Genomic DNA, 24,447 nt, shown 5'->3' with positions numbered 1-24,447 from the left:
AGATTGGATAAGATTTGAATGTTTGGTGCTTGGGGCTGTTTGTGCAGTTGGAAGATGGTCACACAGTGGCGGAACTACCATTAGTGTAGCCGATGCAGTGCATCGGGGATAATGGGGCCCGCTGCATGGCAGATGCATAGGGTCAGGGGCCCAGTACCCTCCTCCCCGCACCCCTGCATCGGGGCTCACAACTCGCTAGTTCCGCCTCTGCTTACTCAAGCCTTTAGCTGTCATCTGACTGGGTTATGGACATGTCCAATAATGTCCTGGACAGCTTTGTGTGTATGTGGCAAACTTAATCCCCCTCCCCCAAATATGTAGGTTGCTCCTCCTCATACAATCTTATCTAGAGTCTCATCCCTGGACAGAGATCTCAGAATCAATACAGTTCTTATTTCTACTCCTCTAAAATTTGGCTGCAGACAGACATCATCCCCTTTTGTCCTCTAGGTGGCAGTATCGGTGCTCTCAAAACACTTTAGTGTGCGATAGGGCCTGATTCATTAAGGAGAGTTAAGTAAAAAAAAATTAAGTAGTCTCCTGGACAAAACCATGTTACAATGCAAGGGGTGCAAATTAGTTTTCTATGTTGCAACTAAGTTAAATACTGGCTGTTTTTTCATGTAGCTCAGATAGCACCTTGACAAGTCCTGTGAAGTAGAAGTTGTGAGAAAAACATTTATATCTTTAATTCTGCTGCATATGTAAGAGCACATAGGACCAAGAAGTTAAAGCTGTTGAACCATCAGAATAGGACTTTTACATATGTTGTGTAAAACAATGATAAATTATTTTGGCAGTTTATTTAATTTGAACATAATGGAGTTTTGGTTGTATTTATTGTTTTGCTCCAATGCAGAGTGATTTAGTTTAATGACATGCAGTGTCTTGTTTTAGCCTGCAGATGTCACTGTCGCAGTTACTGTATAGCAGGGGTCAGGGAACTTTTTTACCTTTTGCCCCAAAATATATTTAGATATGCCGACGTCACCCCCTTGATTTGAAAGGAAGGAAATCATATATTATGGAATTCAATTCAAAATTTTATTGAATCTATTCAAAATTTCTTTGAAAGCTTCAACTTCAAAACTTCAGGTTTTAAAGAAATGATGTTGCTTCATTTTTGATACAAGAGCATCAATATTGAGGCATTTTGATGTCAGAGCAATTTGGATACAGTCTTCAGCGTCCAATCATTTTCTCTGCTTTGTATTTAAGTTCATTAGAGTGGAAAATCCTTGTTCGCAAAGGTAGGTTGTTGCAAAAGGCAGCAACTGCCTCCTCATGTGTAATTTTGATGCCTTTGCAGCTGTTGACATCCAAAAATATGATGGATCTGCTTTGTTTTCAAATGCAATACGTGCTTTATTATTGCATCGAAGCTCAAGAAGTGCCTCTGCCAACCCCTGAGGCTCTTCTGGTACAACAGCAATTTCACATTTAAAGGGGTCTATAATCCAACTGACAGCATGCGAATTGGCAGCTTTACCCCCAGGAATTTAATTTTTACCCCATTTGGGGTAATTTACCCCTGTTCCCTGACCACTGCTGTATAGTGAAAGTATTTGGCCGTCTGCTACACCTCTCCCTGTACAGCAGAGACAACAGTGACTTGGTGGAAAAATATTATTAATATGCTCCTATCTGGTGGTAGTTGGTACCCATCCCATCTGAAGTCAGATCTCTGATGCAAACCATTAGTACACACACACACACACTTTGCATTTTTTCCCCTTTACCAGTTAGTTAATGTTTGAAAGATGCATCAAGCAGCAATGGCGCTAACTTTGATTTAGTCAGTGGTTACAACATAAATGCATTTTTTAGAACAATGGTGCAATCCCTTTAAAACAAGTTAAACAATAAAATCTAAAAACAGAATGTAACTGTTAGTAGTCGCGGCAGTGCCCTCCTTGTCTTCCTGCTGACGACCCGGCCGTCGTTATAGCGACCGGGACGTCAATTCCAGTCCCGACGTCCCGGTTGTCTAGGCAACGACTGGGACGCTTGAGTTTCATTGCGCAGCGCCCGGCCAGCTGTCAGACAGCCGGCCGCGTGCGTGTGCGCACAGGGGGCCATAGTACTCGGCCAATAGTGGCTGATGGTAGAGACTCTGCTACTCATTTACTGGCTGTATGCCAGTAATTCATCATGCAGCCACCTGGCTGATTATTCCTAGCTCGGCTCCCTGTAGCCTTATTGGCCATTTAGTAATTATCATTAGGCTATTCCTGTGAATGCTGGTAGGGCTCTGTTCTGATTGGCTCCTTGTACTATTTAAGGCAGTGAGGACTAAGCCTCACTGCCGGTTATAGCGTCCAGTTTGCCTGTCAGCCTAACCTGCTCCTGCTCCTGTTTTGTATTGGTGAAACCTGTTGGACTGATTGCCTGTGTATGACCCCTTGCCTGGATTTGGACCCTGCCTGTGCTTCTTGTGACCCCGACCTCTGGCGTGTTTACCGACCTTCCTGTTTTCTCGTGACCCTTGACTTCGGCCTGTTTACTGGATCTGCTGTCTGCTGCCAGCCCTTGACCCTTGCCTGGACTCCACTTCACTTACCTGGGTTCTCCCCAGCCGATACACACTTCACGACCCTCTGTCAGTCTGCAGCCAAGTCTGTCCCCACCACTAGGGGCTCCAGTGAACACCTGGCTGGCGGAGCAGACTACGGGTTGTGCTGTATCGGCTAGAGGGGTTCCTAACAGTAACAACTGAAAAGTATCCTCATCTACTCTTGAAGTTTTTCCTGTTAAGTTTTTTTATGCAACTCAAACACCATTTTAATTTCTTTTTAATTAATTTTTTTGAGAGAAATTCGGATCTCCAGGATAAGGTCTTATCAGCATCCTATAATGTGGCAATATAACCTCTCTGATATTAATAACTCTCTATATAGCCTGGTATTCTAGTGGCTGTTCCCATGTCTTGGCTACTCTGATTCCTTACCTTGATATCATGTGACATGAGAATGCCAGGACCTCTTCCCTCTGTTGTTGACATCACATTACATGCTGTATCCTGCTTTAGAATGTTCCACAAGTATTATTTTACATTTTGATGTATTAAATTTAAGATTCCATTCCTCTAAATCACCCTGCATTTGTTTTATGCCTTCTGGGTAACAAACATTGTTACAAGTCTTTGTGGTTATCGGAGAAGACATGACTTCCCTTGTAGACCACAAGTAATACTATATAGATACATTAAACAAAACAGGACCCAGGACTTATCAGTCCTTCATCTGAGCTTTATACCAATAACTACAACACGCTGTCTCCTGTCCTATAGCCAAACTTTATACATTCCACTATCTTTGTGTCAAATCCAAGGATTTTCACAGTCTGAATTAATTTATTACGGGAAACCATGTAATGTATCACTAATTCCGCAACGCTGTATAGATAGTATTTGTCACTCACATCAGTCCCTGCCCCATTGGAGCTTACAGACTAAATTCCATAACACACACACAGACAGACAGACAGACAGAGAGATACTAGGATCAGTTTGATAGCAGCCAGTTAACCTACTAGTATGTTTTTGGAGTGTGGGAGGAAACCGGAGCACCTGGAGGAAACCCACGCAAACACGGGGAGAACATACAAACTCCACACAGATAAGGCCATTATCAGGAATAGAACTCATGACCCCAGTGCTGTGAGGCTAAAGTGCTAACCACTAAGCCACCGTGCCGCCCGGTCTAGAGTCATCTTATTCTTCTCTAGTGACTTTTTGTGTAGTGAAGATACAATTGGCATTCTCCACTGGTATGGCATTATACCTGTCTGCAGTGATTGGTTAATGATACCGCAAGCTCTTCTCTGCATTGGATGTACACTGGACCTGCTGACTGTTATCTATGTTTAATTTCAAGAGTATTCATAATTGTGTTTAATATGATGCATGTTACGGTCATTATGCATTAAAAGTATCGCTTTATGTGTAATTCCTATGTCTATTGGGAAATACCCAATCACCTAATTAAAGTCCACCTTGGGATTGTTTTGCAGCGGGTGTTGTCAGGCTGGTGGGATGTCCGCACCACCAAGTGGGTCATTTGAAAAAAAAAAAAAAAAAAAAGTTGCAGGGCTGCACCAGATTGTATGAATATGCATGACGTTGGTGCTAAGTACAGGTGGATATTTAGTAAGTAGCACCAGGATTGTGTAGTCCTACTCTTCCCCCGCCCTCAGCTTGGGTGGACATTATCAATACCTTTCAGAAACTTCCCAGGCATCTACTTCCATGTTACATGACCCAAAACTATCATGAGTGATTTCAGGACTGTGTTTTATTCTCATAGTTGGTCATACCTTGTCATGCATGATAAAAGTATGCCCTCTACACAATCCACTCACCTCTAGATTGGTTCTATTTTTTTTTTTTATTAAAAAGAAAAAAAGACCATGAAAATTTTGATATAAAACATACAAAATACAACTATGGATTATTGTTTTCTAACCAATGAAGTTGGAGCTGATTATCTTAAATTGTCCAGCAATTTATTGAATGTCAGCTCAGAGAACAAGTTTATTGACAGATAGTCATAGAACATAAAGTACAGTCACATTCTAAATGACTACAAAAAAAAGCACCTTGTCGGTTTATTTATACAGTACGTATAATTCCATGTTTTCACCCAATTTCTCTCTTTCTACAGAGGTATTTGCTGTGCCTATAAAAGAACATGTTAAATCTCTAATAGTAAATTTGGTTTGAAAATGTTATTTTGGCAGCTCTTCAATAATGATCCTAGACACAGAGTTCCATCCGGTAGAAGCGTCCCCTCGGGGGTAGTCATTGCAGGTGCCCACCCAGACTGCCACATCCACCAGTCCGGAGCTGATCCCTTCACACAGTCCCTCCACTGCAATAGTAAAACAAACGCTTTAGCAGGCAGAAAAGTTTGTAGTCAAATGAATAGTAATTATCATTCTATTCTTGTGGAAGATTAGTGCCCATCATCATCATCATCATCACCATTTATTTAAATGCCCCCATGCCCCCTTTTCTCTGGTACTTCTTGCAATAATGGCTTCTGCATTATATCATTTAGCTGTTTCAGACCTATCAAGATATGGGGTCTGGTTAAATGCGGTGATAAGATTGATTTTGAATATAATTATCGGCGTAGCAGCTAAGTGATACTTGGACAATTCTGGACTGATTATTGTTTAACGGGAAAATTGCTTTCAGATAACAAAGCTTGTTTTCATTCATTTTGATCTGTTATCTGCCGACTGAGCTGGTGATACCAAACGAAGGATTGCGACGGTACTTCCCCTATGGATCTTACCGCCGGATGGGGACTGACCCCATGATGTATAGGACTAAGACCTATCTACAGTGAAAACATTCATTTTCACCTCAGAGAGACCCTATAGTCTTGAAAGCTGGCACGCTCCTTAGAGTTTGATGATGCAACATCTTACATGCTTACATGCTTACTACTAGTCCTTATTTTTGCCCTTGAAAGGGTGTAACCTATTGGAAAAGAGGCATGGTATTGCCTGACATGGGTTGGGCTTGGGTGGATATGGGCGTGGCATTTTAGGATTGGGGCGTGGCCTCATTTGTTCCCATTTTTCATGTGGGAATGTTGGCATTATGAGTCAGGAACATAGTGAGCATGCTTCTGTCACTATAGGGGAGGGTCACACTCTTTGGCGAAACTATGGGGGGTGGAGCCACTACAGGGCTTGGAGGTAAATGGGGGGGGGAGGTGGTGCAGCAATTTCGGGTCGCACCTCTCTTTCGAGTGCCCTGCTCTGCTCTCTAAATAGTAGAACAGAGGACTCTTCCGAGCAGTCGCAGGCCCCTACCCAAATTTTTTAATGGAGCACAGCGTTGTCTGTTCCTGCTCACATATATCTATAGCTTGCCAGACAATGACTAATGGTGAATTTAGAACAAGCTACACAGCTGTAACACACAGTAAGTGAAGCATATGATTGTATTCACGTTCTCATTGTACCTGTGGAAGTGCGGTGGATGTTTATTGTAGAGTTGAACTCTGCGCTGCCTTGGTCCAGATAGATAATGGCCTCGATGGGGAGGGGGCCGGCGCACTCCGCTCCGTTAAAGGTGAAGTACCAACGCTGACAGCAGGCGGTCTTACACTTCAGACGCAGAGAGCCACTGAACACCACCCTCAAAGCGCTGTGTGAACGCATCTTGGTGAACGTACATTCCTTAAAAGTAAAAGTAAAGAACAAAACACATCTTCATTATGGCTGGGAGTGGTTTAACATATTGATGCTCATTAAATGATCTAGAGTTAAAAAAAAATTAAGATATTATAAGATATGTTTTCTTGGAAGCTCAAACCCCTTTTTTTTAACCTTGGGCTAAATTACATGATAACAATGCAGCAATAGAAACATATAATCTAATGGACTTTTATTCTATTATTCCTGTCTATGTTATTGCACTTATAATACCAGTGGTGGCCAACATGATGATTTCTAGGCACCTCACAAGCAGCTGTTAGTCTGAGCAATTTTATTGGCGAGAAAGTTGACCTATGGCTGGCCTGACAAGTATTCACCATCCAATCACAGAGTGTCCTGCTACGTAGATTGTGCTTACCCTGTGACATCAGAAGGAATAAGGCCAGGAGGGCTGAAGGTGACCCCTATGAAGGCCACATGCCTATCACTTTACTGTATGATACAAATTATCTGATTGTATGGCCTAATGAATAAAAAATAGTTGCAGCTACAGAAGTTAACCCTTACTTCTTCTAATACTAACAAGAAACCCGCTGGATGACTTGTCTTCCAGTACTTTTTTTGATACTTTGCCTTCGGGCTAACTGACATTCTCTAGACCAGATTTAGGCAATGAGTATCTATCTAAAAATTACATACTAACAGAGCAAGCTGGGACATGTAGTTCCTATGCAAGAAGCACTGTGTCCTGTAAATTAGAGCAGAGGTGTAGGTGGGGGGGGGGGGGGGGGAGGTTGGTGCAGTGAGAACCCTGTGATTGGTGCAGTCTTAGGGTAAAGGAAGAGACCTCACAGGTTTACTAGGTCTGTGTCTTAAATTTGAATTTAGCTGTAGTTCATCTTTATATTTCGCAACAAGCTGGAAACTAGAATACATTTGTGTAGTAAGAAAATAAACACTACATACGGCTGCCCCTAAAACCTTCTGTCTGACACAGTTGTCGTCCTCCTAGGCCCAATCCAGGTACGAATGGATAGAAAGAGGCAATGGGTTTGGGTCATATAGAAGATGGATGTTTTGAGGAACAAAAACTTTGACAGAAAAATAGTTCACACTGGAATAATAATTTTGCATGGTTTGATGTTTGGAGATTTGGAGACATCACATTGGAATGGTTGTTTCTGTTGTAGCGTATGACGGCTTAGCGTGACTCCCCATGAGTCACGTATGTAGTAAGGCACATACAGTACATCTGAATGTTTCCTGCACTATGAGCAATGTAGTCCCGCTACTCAGATTACATCTCTATTTGTCATACATATTGATCTATTACATTCTAAGGGTATCTTTAATCTAAATATCCGTCTCTCTATGAAGAAAACTTTGCTACTTGAAAAATGGGTGGGGGAGGAAGAGGGTTAGTTTTATCTAAATTGCTTGTGTCTTTCGTTCAACAAACTTGCTATGGAAATTTTAAAGGCAGAATTCTTTCATTAAAGTCGTAGGACCCCCTGTTCCAATAAACACGGTAACATATGACATATAAATTTAAATTAGCCATAATTAATTGATTTATATTATTTTAATTTTTACTTAATAATAAATGGAATAAAAAAGCCAACAATACAAGACAAATACCATTTTCTAAAACATATTTTTAATGACTTCTCCTTCTCTAAGTATCTGTACGTTTACATATAATGGTGTTTGAAGCATATAGGTATACAGTGTAGGACCTACATACAATGAGGTATCCTTGATGCTGGGATGCAGGCTTAAATGTTTTGATCAAAATATGAACCAATAACTCATGTTTTCAGTTTGCTAGATACACACAGATATGCAGTGTTGAAGATAAGTGCTGACAACAACTGTCTTTTGTTTTGTATACATATATGGGCATTTATATTACCATGCAGCTCGTACCATATATAACATGGGATATACTGAGTGCTGGCTTATTTCTTCTCTGGTTTTGTTCCATCCTAAACACTACTCAACACGTCAAAACACTAATTACATGTTTACCTAACACAAGTACCTGATATATATATTTTTTTTAGATTATTAAATTCTAAAAGGCAAATAATTAAATTATTATGTATAGATCACAATCACTTGTTTTTCTATGATTAGCAAATTGTAAACCTAAGAATAGAATGGATTCAGCCTCTTGACCAGAGAGCAGAATGATTGGATCAATGGACCAATTTGTCCAATAAATATGTATTGGTTTAACATATGTATTTTGCTACATTTTTGCTAAGTGACATTAGCTAACCTGTTTCATGTTTAACTAGCACTCAGGAAATAGCGTAGGATATTTATAGCCAAACAATCTACTGTACTTAGTATGTGAATGGCTTGTAACAGCTGTTTTTAATTATAGGTGAATGTTTTTGCCAAATGTATTCTATTTCTAGCCTAGGCAATTAGTTGGTTATAATAATTATTGTGCTATATATATATATTTCTCCACTACAAGATATTTTTTCTTCACTTATAAAAATTGTAGATTGAAGCGTCACTTAAAAAAAAAATGTCATTACTATTAGTCAAAAAGTTCTTCTATATCCATGTTAAGGTCCTTTCTGTTAACTAGAACCCATAACAGTCAAATGTGGTAATGCTGATTCGCCAGGTAAATCACATGACTGCACACTGTCGACCAGTTCATCTCAAGCACAATAAAAAATGATTTACATTATAATAATATAAACTACCCCAATCTAGAAGTCCATGTCAGGATTTACACAGCAGGGCCATCTCCGGTTAGAGGAGCCTTGTCCTCTTTGTCCCACAGCCCAAACCGATGTATGCCTACATGGATCCTGTACGCACCATCATCTCTGAACACCAGGGGCCTGAGTCATTAAGGAGATTAAAGCATAGAAAAGGAGTAACTTTGTATCTAGACAAAACCATGTTGCATTGGAGGGGGAGGTAAATGTAAAATGTTTGGACAGATTTATATTTGGGGTAGGGCATGTCCTAGACAAACTTTAAATTTCAGTGTACAAATAAAGTTATTACGTATTTGTGTGCTAGATGAAAAAACAGCCAGTATTTAACTGATGTGCAAAATAATAAACTAATTTGTACCCCTTGCATTGATTTTGGAGACCCTAAAACTGCCTTGAACTGAAAAAGTTTGGAATCCATTGGCATAACTTATATTTAGTTTTGACTTCTTGCCTTTTTATGCTTTGAGGGCCTGAGTCATTAAGGAGCGTAAAGCATAAAAAAAGGAGTAACTTTGCACCTGGGCAAAACCATGTTGCATTGGAGGAGGGAGGTAAATTTATAATGAGGGGACAGATTTATAGTTTGGGTAGGGCATGTCCTAGATCAGCTGTAAATTTCAGTGTAAAATATAAAGCTATCAAGTATTTTGTGCGCTACATGAAAAAAAAACAGCCAATATTTACTTTATGTGCAAAAGAATAAACTAATTTGCAACCCTTGCATCGTAACATGGTTTGTCCCAGAGAACATTTACTCCTTTTTTTGCCTTACCTTCCTTAAAGACTCAGGCCCCAGCTATCAAAGACATCCAATTAGAAGCCAAAACCCAGGGCTCTGGTTCTTAATATATTCTGCCAGAACTCTTTTTATACCCCATTGTAACAAAGGGAGGCATTTAGCTGGCAATCTGCAGAGAAAGGATGTAAGCAAGAGTAACACATTTGGGTAGCAGTGCACCTAGTTTAAAGATAAACAGGTGGAGGACATATGTTGGACAAAACAATGCTATAGAGCCTGATTTAACTTACATGGTTTGGAAGTGTCTTTTCCCACAGCTACAGCGCCTGTCTGCAGTGAGAGTAGTCAAACAGAAGCAGCTGATAAAAACTCCCTTTTAAAGGGAAGGTGGGCGTGTCACCTGTCCATCGAGCTAGGGCTGTGGGAGGAGTCTCAGGTATTAAAACCTGTTTGTTTCCCTGTTCTGCGTGGCCGATGCTAGAGAAGCTGTCCGGTGTCTAGAGAGCTGGTCTCTATATAGTGTTTAGGGTCACAAGAAACTCTATGGAGTTTTCATGTTGTCAAGTACTTTACCATCCTGACATTAAAACAAAGTAAAAAGCAAAAAGTACAAAACCCTTACACAGCATAACTTTACCAGTGAAAACATAACAAGAATGTACTACTCTCTTGGTTAAAAATCATAACTTACCAGTAAACCAAAGCTCCCATACCTTGATGGAACTTGAGATACTTTACATTGTGTTTATAGTAGCTATGCAGCGGAGCACAATCTATTGTTCACGGCTATCAGCTAGCTCAGGAGAGGCTAGTTGCAGATCTACCAACTATCCTTATTTAGGAGAGATAGTCCCGATTTGAGGTCCCGACTGGTGGGAAATTGGGAAGTATTATCTTTCACTGCTGCTCTACATGGCAGAGCAATGTTTAACAGGTGAAGTGTGCAGAGCAAAAAAGGTGTTTGGAGAGGAGAGAACAAGGCTATCTAGCACCTGGGGGTGTGGCCATGTAACATTGCTATGTGGCCACACCCCCAGCATGCAGTAACCACACCCCCTGTCCCGAAAGCCACCTGTCCAAGTGTTGGGAGCTATGTGGTTGCAGTGTCCTTCATTGCTGACAGGAAGTGTATTGTGTATAGGAAACAATCTCCCTCCTCATCTCATATATCCTCAATTCTGATAAGCTCCTGAAACTTACATATATAATTGGGAACATTTTTAATAAATCTTTTATAAAAGAAACTTCTATTTTGGTCCAGTGATCCTTTTAATTTGAATTTGCAAGTTACCTGTTCTGTTTTTACTGAGGGTATGGGAACCCATTAATGTGATTTTTGTCCTGGGCTTTCAATTGTGTTAGAGCAGCTCTGTTTGATGAGATATTACTACACATAATAAACATATTAAAAGAGATATTAAAAATGCATTTTCAATCTGGTTATAATTAACTGATATTATATGCTACTTTAGTTGAATTGTTATTATTAATAATAACTAAAATTCATCAAATTATTGTTGTTGATGATAATATGTACACTTTACTGAGAAAATAAACAATGTTTGATTATTACGTTTATTTTATAAACATTTTGATAGTAAATGCTAAAATAAATGGAATTCAATGGTGATATTGGTGTTTCCTATGGTAATCCTGTTTATTTTTGTTAAGTAATGACAGAATGCTCCCCCAACTATCCTGATTTTGGTGGGACATCCTGATTCATGGGCCTCAAAGGGGGCAGGGCTTAACAGCAAAATAGGTGGAGTTTTACCCAAATTTGTCCCATTTGTGATTTTCGGGTGGAGCGACAGCGTGGTTTATTTTGCTTTGCTTTCGGATTGTAAAGGTTGTGAGGTATGCTAATGGACTGTCTAATAACAGTGTCATGGAATGTGTCTAATAACAGTGTAATGGAATGGACTGCACCTAATAAAAGTGTTATGGAATGGACTGTGTCTAATAACAGTGTTATGGAATGGACTGCACCTAATAAAAGTGTTATGGAATTGACTGTTTCTAATAAAAGTGTTATGGAATAGACTGTGTTTAATAAGCGTATTATGGAATGGGCTGTGTCTAATTACAGTGTTATGGAATGGATTGCGTCTAATAAAAGTGTTATGGAATGCACTGTGTCTAATAACAGTGTTATGGAATGGACTATGTCTAATAACATTGTTATGGAATGGAATGTGTCTAATAACATTGTTATGGAATGACTGCGTCTAATAACAGTGTTATAGAATGGACTGTGTCTAATAACAGTATTATAGAATGGACTGTGTCTAATAACAGTGTTATGGAATGGACTGTGTCTAATAACATTGTTATGGAATGGACTGTGTCTAATAACAGTGTTATGGAATGGACTGCGTCTAATAACAGTGTTATAGAATGGACTGTGTCTAATAACAGTGTTATGGAATGGACTGTGTCTAATAACATTGTTATGGAATGGACTGTGTCTAATAACAGTGTTATGGAATGGACTGTGTCTAATAACAGTGTTATGGAATGGACTGTGTCTAATAACAGTGTTATGGAATGGACTGTGTCTAATAACAGTGTTATGGAATGGACTGTGTCTAATAACAGTGTTATGGAATGGACTGTGTCTAATAACAGTGTTATGGAATGGACTGTGTCTAATAACAGTGTTATAGAATGGACTGTGTCTAATAACAGTGTTATGGAATGGACTGTGTCTAATAACATTGTTATGGAATGGACTGTGTCTAATAACAGTGTTATGGAATGGACTGTGTCTAATAACAGTGTTATGGAATGGACTGTGTCTAATAACAGTGTTATGGAATGGACTGTGTCTAATAACAGTGTTATGGAATGGACTGTGTCTAATAACAGTGTTATGGAATGGACTGTGTCTAATAACATTGTTATGGAATGGACTGTGTCTAATAACAGTGTTATGGATTGAACTGCGTCTAATATCATGTGTTATGGATTGGACTGCATGGAGAACACTTACTGCAATTTTCCCAAGGTCTATGCCGTAGTTAAGGGCACTCCAGGCACATTGCTTGAAGTTCGGTGTCCAGGACTCTTCCAGACTCTCTCTCATACATTCTCCTTTTTCTCCTTTTACTCCATCACGTCCAGGAATTCCGGGTGTTCCCGGGATACCATTCACTCCCGGAGTTCCATCTCGGCCAGGAAGACCCATACTGCCTTGCAAGCATAAGCCATTGTACTGCAGAAATAGAGAACAGACATATATTGGCGTAATAAACAACAGGGTTTGGAAAGGCTTCTTCAGTTATCATTATAAATTACTGGTTTGTGGCACAAAGGGGAGGAGCCAATAATTTTGTCTTGCGCGATACAATATCACCATTTATTACACGGTTTCATATACAACTCTACAACTCTTATTCTGGCTGCCTTCACATCAGACCTCTCAGCTGACAGTGTCCATCGGCTACCTCGTTCCAAAGCTGAAGCTTTACCTAGGGTGCCAAGGAAACCTGGCACTGGGTACACTGAATACATCCCCTCACCAGGTGGAAAAAAGGTGGACCAAAGTCCAACTAGGTCCCACCACGAAGTGCTGAAAGCTTCTCTTCAAGGAGCCGACAGAGCCTGCCACCTATAATGCCTTGCAAGTGGGTTATAAGGGGTACAACGTTTTATGAGGCTCCTCCGCTTTCTTCCGGTGCAGAATGATCATTGTTCACCTTAATCACGGTGGCTTAGTGGTTATCACTTCTGCCTCACAGCACTGGGTTCATGCGCTCGATTCCCGAGAACCCAAAGTGCCAGGGACTGATGTGAGTGTGTTCTCTGTATAGCGCTGCGGAATTAGTGGCGCTATATAAATAACTGATGATGATGATCACCCTGTTTCTCTGGTCCACCTATGCAAATGAAAAGCCCGGGAGATAAGGACTGGTGTCTATGCCAATATTTGTAGTCAGTTATTAGTCCTAATTTTTTTATATTGTGTACTTTATATTGCAATGTTTTTACTTTGTGAGTTGTTATCTGTACCCTCTGCCCCTCCGTTTTCTTTTTTAACTACCCCTTCCCATATACTGAAATTCAAAATAAATTAATGGATAAAAAAGCTACATTTGCTTCCAGGATGTTTACACTATGTAGTATCTGATGTTTATTCAGCCTGTCCTTACACTGCTGTGGTCGTAATCCTTCCAGATCTATACAACAGGCTCCAACCTAAACACAAACCCTAAACACTGAGGTCATTATGACCCTGTTTTCCTTATAAATCATACTTTCTAGGGACTGATGGAGACTGTTGATTTTACCCTTGAGTCGGGAGGTAGAAGGAAATACCTCGGGTTCTGGATTTCAGTCTGAGCTGGAAAATGTGAGTCAGTGAGCTGTGAAATAAGAAATAATGAAGTGAGCAGTATATCTGCTGGGAGAGAGAGTGAGAGCTGGAGCCGCTCTCTAAGCCAAGATGTATAAGAGTAATTCTATACACTGCCTGGTGCCAGAGAGACATTTCATTTACTGTGTGCATTGTGCAGCCATATAAATACATCTGCTACGATTGCCTGCAGACATGTTTTCAACTTGGCCACTTCCATTCAGCATATACAGATCAGTTCGGGACCTTACAGTTATCCAAGGTAAAGGCTGAAAGGTGTAACTAATTAAATAGCATCTGGTCTCACTGCACCCATATTCAGATTATGGGCAAGTATAACTTTACCAGTTTTATTAATCTTTAGTATTTATGTTGTATATATATCTATTATTCAAGTTTAAAATATCCCTTCTCTTTAATTCACTGCACAGTGTAATTTTCCCACCTCCCACCATGTCGTTGCTTCTTTAAAACCCCTCTACCCAAATATCCAACATAATCCATCCTGACTGTCTCTCCATCAGGTCAGGGCTGGTGGAAGGGTACTAGGCAGAATCTGCGCCCCTTCCAGGGGCAAACGCAGGATTTGTAGAGGGGGGTTTCCACACCACGCCACCAGTGGGCGTGACCAGCATGTATGGGGGGCGTAGATATAATTTTAGACACTGCTTGGCTGCTCTCCAACTCTTCCTATCCCCATAAAATACATGGGCAATGCTCCGTGCACTACTGTTAGGTGCACGCAGCTCTCCCTTTTCAAGCAGAGCCGTGTGAAGCCGGGGCAGGGTCCAGCCACCACAATTATACAGTGCCCCAGGCACTAGGAATCCCCCCTCGGTTTGCCTATGCCTTCATCTCTGCCCTCCATGCCCTGCGCAGGCAGAGGAGTGGCATTTCCATCTCAGCACTAAGATGCAGCGGTCAACATCACTAGGGAAGGTAAGAAGTGCGTAGGGCACGCTCAAGTTCATTTAAATTATTAAACACGGACCTTTGTTCCTCATCAGCCAATCAAGACATTAGTGTTTTAAATTCCCAAGGATAGGCGGCGCGCAGTGTTAGGGCACCATGGTGAATAAGACAAATACTAAATGATTAATGTGATGTCATTCATTCAGTGTTTTAGACACCCTGAAATATTGGCACTCTAGGTGACCGCTTACGTTCGGCTACCGGCATGTCCGGCCCACATCAGATTATTACGGCTCCGATGTGTCCATATTTTCAAGGTTTTTTCCCACCCAAAATCTTTAAAACACAATAATTATTTTCTCACAATTTAAACTCCTGATGAACCCAAGTTGAGAGGACAAAGTTGGAATGGGTTCCTATAACTGCTTTGTCTTATTTCTGAACAAAAAGGAGGATTGAGTTTGATTTTATAATCTGAGCAAACGTCAGATATGGTTGTCTCTGATAAAAGTGGGAACAACAAATCAGAGATAAACTGATAAAGGGACAGCTAAATGACATCTACCTCTCACATTTTAAATTCAGTGATGACATGTTCCTTTTACGTTATGGCAATTAAATTTTCTCTTAATTAAAAAAATAAATGGATGCATATTGTCTCTCTCTTTCATATGTCTTACAATTAGAGGTAAAGCCACAAGAGGGCACTGTGTTTATTGCAAATAAACCAAAACAGAAAAAAAACAGACGAAACAGAAAAAGTAACTGCAAGAGGAAACCAGTATCACTGAGTTTAGGTGACTGGAACTCAATATTGTGAGTTTGTGAGAGTGAGTTTTTGTGGCATCATTGGCCCGCCCCTGTGTAGGATTTAACCAATAAACATCGTGCATTTCCACAAAGCAAGTCTGCCTAGCTGTCAGTCACTCTCTACTTGTTTAGTTAGAGAAGCACCTACCTCCTAACATGGCAAGCTGCTGCAGAGGCGTGAAAGAGCATGGTAGACATATTTAGTTAAGCATAAACACTCTACTTATTAGTTAAAATAATTCAGCCAAGTTTTTATTAATTAATGTATACAGTAACTTCTTATATGCATTTCCTAAAATTTTATCCACTGGTATACCTTGGTCTAAGGGTCTACTCAGAAACCAACTAAATTAGTTTGCCCTGATCAAAATTGAAGATATTCTGACACTGGCTGATAATATTATTGTCAAAAAGTAATTATCTGGGGTGACGCTGGGTTCTCAAAAGCCCTGGAACACTGCTTGGGACGGGCATGACCTCACAGCACAAGCAAAAAGCTTTCAAACTGTGCATATAAACGTACCCGTTTATAGATAACCCTTTTGAACCTCGCTCCTTTCTTGAATCTAGACACTGTGGTGTAAATGTATCAAGCTGTGAGTTTTCTGTTGGGTTTGAAAAGTGAAGATGTTGCCTATAGCAACCAATTCTAGCTATTATTTTATAGAATGTACTAAATAAATGATAGCTACAATCTGATTGATTTTTCAAACCCACTGAAAAACTCTCAGCTTGATACATTTACGCCCATGTCTCCTCTCACCCCCATCCTTTCCAAGACAATACGGGCTCCTTAAAGATTTACTATAGATGTGTATCTATAACAGGACTAGCTCCTTCAGTATTCCAGAATGCATGCCCCCTTCTATAAAGCTTACAGGGACAAGAGCAGGATTTTGGTAGGGGGATTCCAACTGTGCCATTGACCAAATATCCATATTGTATGTATGTACATACTCTACAAATATTACATACAGTATATATAACATAAATCCTACATATCACTGTGCTTGTTCAGTGGTACAATTGGAAAAGCAGAAGATTCTGTTCATATTTTAATCAAGTCTTGCTTTGATGGCGGATTCTGTACACCTGTTGTTCCCTGAGCCTTAATCATCTTTAGTATTAATGGTAATATATAGTCTATATATCTATATAGTCTTGAAACAGACATCATGGTCTAAGCATTCATCATGATAACAGCTTGAGACAGGTACACCCCCATTGCTATCATAGTGAGGCATTATTTGTGTTACATAGGTATTAAGGTTGAGGAGCAAAGACTTAGGGCTAGATTTACTAAGCTGCAGGTTTGAAAAAGTGGGGATGTTGCCTATAGCAGCCAATCAGATTCTAGCTGTCATTTTGTAGAAGGTACTAATTAAATGAAAGCTAGATTCTGATTGGTTGCTATAGGCTACATCCCCACTTTTTCAAACCCGCAGCTTAGTAAATCTAGCCCTTAGAGGCTTCTGAGTAACAGTGTTACTCACATGCACATACACAATGTCTCTGAGATGTGCAAAGATATGCCTACTTAAAGGAGTACCTCCAATATACGTGGAAGCCAAAAATGAACCTTTCTCTAATAGTGTGGTCGACTTCCCTCTCCACGCTCTTACTGTACTGAACTTACACGTGAACGCCTCGATCCACCAACAGCTGCCAATATAAGATAAGCTCAACTCAAAATGTGGACGTAAGTGCAACAAATATTACGTAGGTTCCGTTTTTACATGGTGGAAATATCTAACCGTAAATCAGGACCTCTATATAAATCCTGCACATGAATAGCCTGCAAACAATAATATCTTGTAAATAGCCAAGAGAAGAGTTCGTCGGCAGCCACAGATGGTGCTGAAGCTGGTGACAGAATAGGTAGAGCAGAGAAGGACAGGATGGAATAGAGATGTTTAGCATTAAGGTCTACAAGTGTTTACGTAATCCCAAAATGTCTTAAATATTTAGAGGGTGTAACTACTTGTCTTCAAGTGCTTGCTGTGCAATGTACCATGAAATGAGAGGAGGAGCTCAACTCAATTATATAGCATTTTACTGTCAAAATATCTTTTGTTAGGTATGTTATACTACTTCTTTAGGGATTAGCTTCACCTTCCCAATGCCAGTCACAGTGAACGATGGGAGCTGATGAAACACGTAATAGTTTTTGCGGTGCAGTTCAATTAGCAGAATTGGCATGTATGTCATCACCGGCTGAATCAGCGGCCTGGAATGTGACGGCTGGGAAGTGACGGAGCTTAATCTCCAACTCTGTTTCCCAAACAAAGAAAGTGAACATTTTGTGTTGAGAGAGACCCTTATATTCCTCTTATTAAACCACTTCACATACTTCTCCAGCACAGGACATTTGTGACAAAGATAAATTGACAGCGGCCCACAGTTCTACGTCTGGCTGTTTTGCCCTAGAATGTTCATGAAACCAGTACGATGCAAACCTGCTTTGATCTTAAAAAAATGTAATCCTTATCCAAACACTTTGGTGATCTTTTAGGGGATTTTGATTTCTGGCTGTTTGTTTTTTTAGCATAGAGAATTGAAAATATATTAATTTACTGGTAATTATTTGTTGCCCCCTGGCTTGTGGTTGACACAACTATTGATCACTGTGAGGATTGTTCTGTTCCTGTTTGGTGACATTTTGTATTTATCACTGTTTTGCAATTATTAATTGTGCGATATTGTATCGTTGTTGTTCGCTGATTCAGCACACTCTTCCGATATATCCTTTGTGTGCTCTATTAATAATAATATTACTTAAACAGGCTGAAACAGAAAAAGAGTGTGTGAAAAATACAGACTCAAAACATGGCTGGTAGGGTAAGGGAAACAGTCATGCCAAGATTAGCAACACAAGTTCCATGGAACAAGCAGACTTATACATTTGTTGCGTTAAAAGGTTGAGCAACCCACGTCCTCCCAAAAGCAGCACTCGAAAATTAGAAGGATATGATAACACCGTGTGGAGCTTGATTTCTAATTGAACGTTAAGATGCCCAGTTTGCATATGAGCAAAGAGTTTGAGGGCCTGATTCATTAAGGAAAGTAAGGCAAAAAATTGAGTAAGTTTTCTCCTGGACAAAACCATGTTGCAATGCAAAGGTTGCTAATTAGTTTATCATTTTGCACAAGTTAAATACTGGCTGCTTTAATTTTACACTGAAACTTAAAGTTGATCTAGGACATGCCCTACCCCAACTATAAATCTGCCATCACATTTAAAATTTACCTCCCCCTCCAATGCAACATGGTTTTGCCAAGGTGCAAAGTTACTCTTTTTTTTTTTGCTTTACTATCCTTAATGAATCAGGACCTCTGTGTCTGTATATTAAGTTGCACTCATCTTAAGATATATGAATCCTTAAATCTGGCATAAGATGCATCTGGAGAAACTACACGTTGGTCATCAACATTATCAATTCCAAAACTTGCAACCTGTTTATGTAGGTGCAAAATTAATATGTAACTAGCATGTAACAATAACAAGCTATTTCAAAATATGTGTAACTAAAAATAAGATGCATCTCAAAGCTGTTTGTTTAACTTGCATTTGCTTATGATAACTGTACCGCCGTTGCATGTAAGTGTTCCTGACCTATCTATTCAAGGGCAAGGGGCCAATATGGTGCAACTCTAATTACGGATGCAAATTATGCGCAGTGCTTCAGTTTTGCACCAAGACCACATCTTTACTCTACATCAGGTCTGTAGTGTCCTTGTTGATGCAAACTCAGAGGCACCAACAACAGAAGCATTTGGTTACAAACCAAGACTTTTTTTACTGGTGTCACATCGCATTTGTCATTGATTAAACATTATTAACAGCATTAGCAACTGAAAATATAGAAATTCCCCCCAAAAATTTAGATGCAGAAAGTAGGGTTGGTTATGCTGATAATGGTTCAGTTACCTTACAATTTTCTCCCTGGTCATTATCCCGAAGACTGACCGCCTCAGTGTTCCCCAGCATGCATGTCCTGCCACCACTGATGATCACAATGATGAATCAGTTAGCCATACTTTTTTTTCCGCTGGCTAGTAGGGGTAAAACATACAGGCACAACAGGCCCTCAATTGTATTTATTGCACCATGAAACAACCCATTAGGAAAAGACAAAAATTAATCAGAATAAAGAATCACAGCAACATAATCTGAGTAATTTCTCTCAGTCCCAACTCAATGTTGCTGCATCTGGTGAAAAACAAAATTCTCTAATTAACATTACACAGGTCTATTAAGTGATGATGAACATGAGGATGAAGATAGCCCCATCCTGTAATTGTGGCTAGTTTTACATGCCAACCTTCTGTGACGGAATCTTTTAAGAGAAAGAAAAAAAACGTTTCATCACTCACATAACAGGGCCTTTTAGGTGGATAGAAAATCATCCAAAATCGTTATTTTGCAATTGATGCAAGTATAAGACCAGACTGATACTAGTTGTGTGGTAAAGAGTGAAGGAAATAATTTTGAATCACTGGTCAAGCTGAACAGGCAGCGCTCTCAGTTAGGTAACCACTGTTAGTCGCACATGACTCCCACTTCAAGAGTAGCGTGAAGCGGGACATAACTCTCAACTGTCCCTGAAATTGGGACAAAGCCCTGAAAGATCAGGACTGTCTCACCAGAAGTACGATGGTTGTCAGATAGAGCAGTTCTCTTCTAATTCTTCCTGCAGCTTTGATTACTTGTGCTTTTGATATCTAAAGCTCAGTTTACGTTTAATAAATAGCCCCCACCCAAATTCAGCTCTGACAATAAATAAAATTCATATTTAATAAATAGGCCTAGTTCGCCCATCAGCCCAAAGTCAAATTAATAGATTTTATATTTAAGAAATAGGCCTATATACCCCCGAACCAGCCCCAACATTAAAGTAATAGCATTTACATTTCATATTGAGAACCCACTATGTATTAATAGACCCTAAAATATATTAATGTCGTTTTCGGATCCTCCCTCCCCCTTCCCCGCCCTCTCTAGCTGTGCATTGAGCGTACTGAGTTGCTGTGTTTACTGTACTGTGCTGTCTCCCATTGTATTGTGATTTTGTTTGTCTCTGTACGGCGCTGCGGATGCCTTGTAGCGCCTTATAAATAAATATTAATAATAATAATAATAATAATTAATGGCCCCACAAACCCCAGATTACATTAATAGTCCCACACATGACATTAATATTTCCACCATCCTCTAAATAAATTAACCTCCCCCACACCAATCCCCACATAACATTAACCTCCCCATACCAGAACCCTCAAAGGACAACATAGACTGTGCCCAGCCTTGCTGAAACCGGATCAGGCAGTCCATTACAGAACCGGTCTGTTGGGAATATTCTACCACCCCCCTCCCCCTTCCCGGATCAGCCAACCCCTGTAAGAAATAATGCTATGTTTAAACCCACTTTTGGGCTCTCATATATATCAAAGCCTGTGTGTTGCTAAACTAAGTATAATATACCTACAATAACTGAAATCATTATATTTATTTAAATCTATCCAGACTACTGTCAGTCACATCCCAGTTCTGTAAGTAGATATTTTACTTAGAAGTGCTATGCTTTTTAACTTGCATCACTCTTGAGAAGAACAATATATATCTCACCGGGTAAACCTTAATTCTCCTAAATGATTGATTTTTAATTTAGCATTCTTGTTTATTGATATTAATTACAATCCTCACAAATATTGAGGGAAAGGTGTACCCACACATATAAATCAGTTCAGACCTTTTGAGTTCCCCGTTGTACACATTTTCTGTTCCTTAAACTCCTTTTCTGATCACTCTTGAGAAGTACAGAGTTTCAGTGATTGGCTTGCTGCTTCATAAGGAACAACTGCTCTGATGAATAACTTCACTTACAGATTAATCACTTCACTTACATAGTTATAGCCACTTATGTTGCAGCTGGCATAACTGACATGCTTTGCTTTATCATTTGAACTTTTTTTTTATCTTTCCTTAGCTCTCAGCCACTAAGATTTGGGGGACCTAACTGTAGCTGCTTTTGATGGTGGGATTAATAAATAAGTAATCTTTACTTTTTAGCAGAACCCAAGATAGAAGTTAGGCTAGCACCGAACATTGCATTTTATATTTATGCTTACCAGATGAAAACTTTGATTCCAGAGTTTAGTTGTCTTATACAGTCGATTCTCAAAATGTAAGGTGATAGCATTTACAATGTGTTGTCTCTTTAGTCCTATAAACTAATCTTTTATCACTCTAAAGTATTGGTGGGGTAAGGTTATTTTTACCTTAAGGCTCTGGTGTATTTTAAAGTAGAGGGAAGGGGTGTCCTTACCTAGATGTAGCTACCTAGATGTAGTTGCTGCCCTTCTCACATCTCTGCCTGGAACTGGGGATAAGGTTTGGGCTGTAATTAACCATATAAGTATAGGGAGACACAGACAAAAGGAGAAACGCCATGACAGATGTGATTGATACAATGTGATAAAGGAGTGGAGAAGGTAAACTTACAAGGCATAGACTATTTTGCTGTATGCTTTAGTTACGATTGATGATCCTGAATGAGCCTTAGGGTTCAGGACACTGTAGAAAAATGGCTACATATCGATCATCATTACATTTTGGATGAATGGCTTGGTTTTCAACATTGTGCAATGTGCTAGAAGGGTGAACATGACTAATGTACAGCGGACTGACTCACAACAGCTCAAGGCAGGATAAACTCATAGGGCCTGAGTCATTAGGAAAAGCGAAGCAAATACAAGCAGTAACTTTGCACCTTGGCAAAACCATGTTGCATTGGAGGGCGAGGTAAATTTAAAATGTGGGGACAGATTTATAGTTGGAGTAGGGCATGTCCTAGATCAGGGGTTGGCAACATTTTTCTATCAGAGTGCCGGCTAAAATCTAGTCAAGCCCAGGTGTGCCAGTTGGGTGTTATATATATATATATATATATATATATATATACAGTCATGCCTAGAGAAATTTAGGGCCCCGGTACAGCAACTTCATGGGGCCTCCCTTATAATTGACCATATTAAAAAAGTTGCGCAAACTGCGAATGGTCGTATATCATTGGGGGCATGTCTAGCAGGTGAAAAGCACTGGGCCAGCCTCTTACAGAAAAATGCATCACTCACACATGCCCCCTCTGCCCAGCAGCTTTGCTCACATATGTCCCCTCTGTCCGCATGCTTTAATCACACTTGCCCCCTCTCTGCCCAGCAGATATAGTCACATATGCCCCCTCTCCAGCACCTTTAGTTACACATGCCCCTCTCTAACAACGCTCTCCCTCTCGGCGGCCTTATATATATATATATAAATATATATATATATCTAATATATAAAAGCCTAGCGGCGTGTGTTAGTGTGTGTGTGTGTGTGGAAAAAACTACCGGGTGACAGAGTGCTCAAGCTGCAGCGCCACCTACTGGGTGGAGTTATATACTACACTAACCTACTAAATTCTTAGCATTATCTAATATATAAAAGCCTAGCGGCGTGTGTTAGTGTGTGTAAAAAACTATTTTCTCAGAAAGGGCTCATCCAATTGACCTGAAATTTGGTATACTGACATTATTTGACAAAAAAATTATAATAGTGAAGTCAGTTAACTTCCATCATCCCCCCTTCCCCCCGTGGGAGGGGTAGTAAAGGCTAAATTTACGAGTTGAGGGCTCAAACTCATTTTCGTGAGGTAATTTTACCTCATGAACACACATGCTGTGTTAGTGTGTGTGTGTGTGTGTGTGTGTGTGGAAAAAACTACCGGGTGACAGAGTGCTCAAGCTGCAGCGCCACCTGCTGGGCGGAGTTATATACTACACTGACCTACTAAATTCTTTGCATTATCTGATATATAAAAGCCTAGCAGCGTGTGTGTGTGTGGCGAAGAAGATGACAAGAACCTTTTTAAAACCTTAAGTAGCTTGATTTGTCTAGAATGCATGAGTATCATGCACAGGTTAACTTGTATATACATATATATAAAATTACGTCTCATTTTATCATATTAACAGTAACGGGACCAGCAAAAAAACATTATGCCGCACAGTAGTGCCCCACTTCACATCATTCCTCATAATTGTGCCCCCAATTCATACTATGCCACATAGCTGTGCCCCCAATTCATATCATGACACATAGCTGTGTCCCCCATTCATACTATGCCACAGTTGGGCCCCAGAAATTCATAGTATACCAAGTATATGTGCCCCTCAATTTGCTGCTCTTACCTTTGGAGACTCGTCTTCCTCCAGAAACCTGGGAGCTGCTTCAATAAAACAGCCGGTGATGGCATGCGCAGAAGCTTCGCTTTTGCCGTCATCGGCTGCTTTACTGAAGCAGCTTCAGCGCCGGCGTGCCAGACAAAAGTGGTCAGCGTGCCACGTCTGCCGACTCCTGTCCTAGATCAACTTTACGTTTCAAAGAAAAAAATGTATTGAAAAATAAAGCTATCAAGTATGTGTGTGCTACATGGAAAAACAGTCAGTATTTATCTTATGTGCAAAATAATAAACACATTTGCACCCCTTACATTGTAACATGGTTTGTCCCGGATCACATTTACTCCTTTTTTGCCATGCTCTCCTTAATGATGCTACTGACTAATATTTGTACAGTATACAATACTCCAAGTATATACGTATGTCCTGTGGCTCTACTCATACACCAGCAAAACATTTTGGCAACAGAAGTGATGCTTAGTTAGGATTAGGGC

General features: G+C 40.0%; 1 protein-coding gene across 1 annotated transcript in view; it reads right to left on the bottom strand.

The window, feature by feature from the left end:
* Window positions 1-4,481: 4,481 nt before the first annotated feature.
* The window catches only part of CTHRC1 (collagen triple helix repeat containing 1), a 23,935-nt gene continuing 3,969 nt past the window's right edge, over window positions 4,482-24,447 (bottom strand). The window contains exons 2-4 of the mRNA XM_075211406.1: window positions 12,647-12,868; window positions 5,976-6,192; window positions 4,482-4,868 (exon numbers count right to left, since the gene is read on the bottom strand). Of these exons, the coding sequence (XP_075067507.1) occupies window positions 4,726-4,868; window positions 5,976-6,192; window positions 12,647-12,868 (582 nt within the window). The 3' untranslated portion in view covers window positions 4,482-4,725. The remainder of the gene's footprint in view (window positions 4,869-5,975; window positions 6,193-12,646; window positions 12,869-24,447) is intronic.

The sequence above is a fragment of the Mixophyes fleayi genome, chromosome 5 (genome assembly GCF_038048845.1).
Source record: "Mixophyes fleayi isolate aMixFle1 chromosome 5, aMixFle1.hap1, whole genome shotgun sequence".
Classification (NCBI taxonomy): domain Eukaryota; kingdom Metazoa; phylum Chordata; class Amphibia; order Anura; family Limnodynastidae; genus Mixophyes; species Mixophyes fleayi.
The sequence above is the reverse complement of the archived record's forward strand: the minus strand, read 5'-3'. Positions and strand labels throughout refer to the sequence as shown.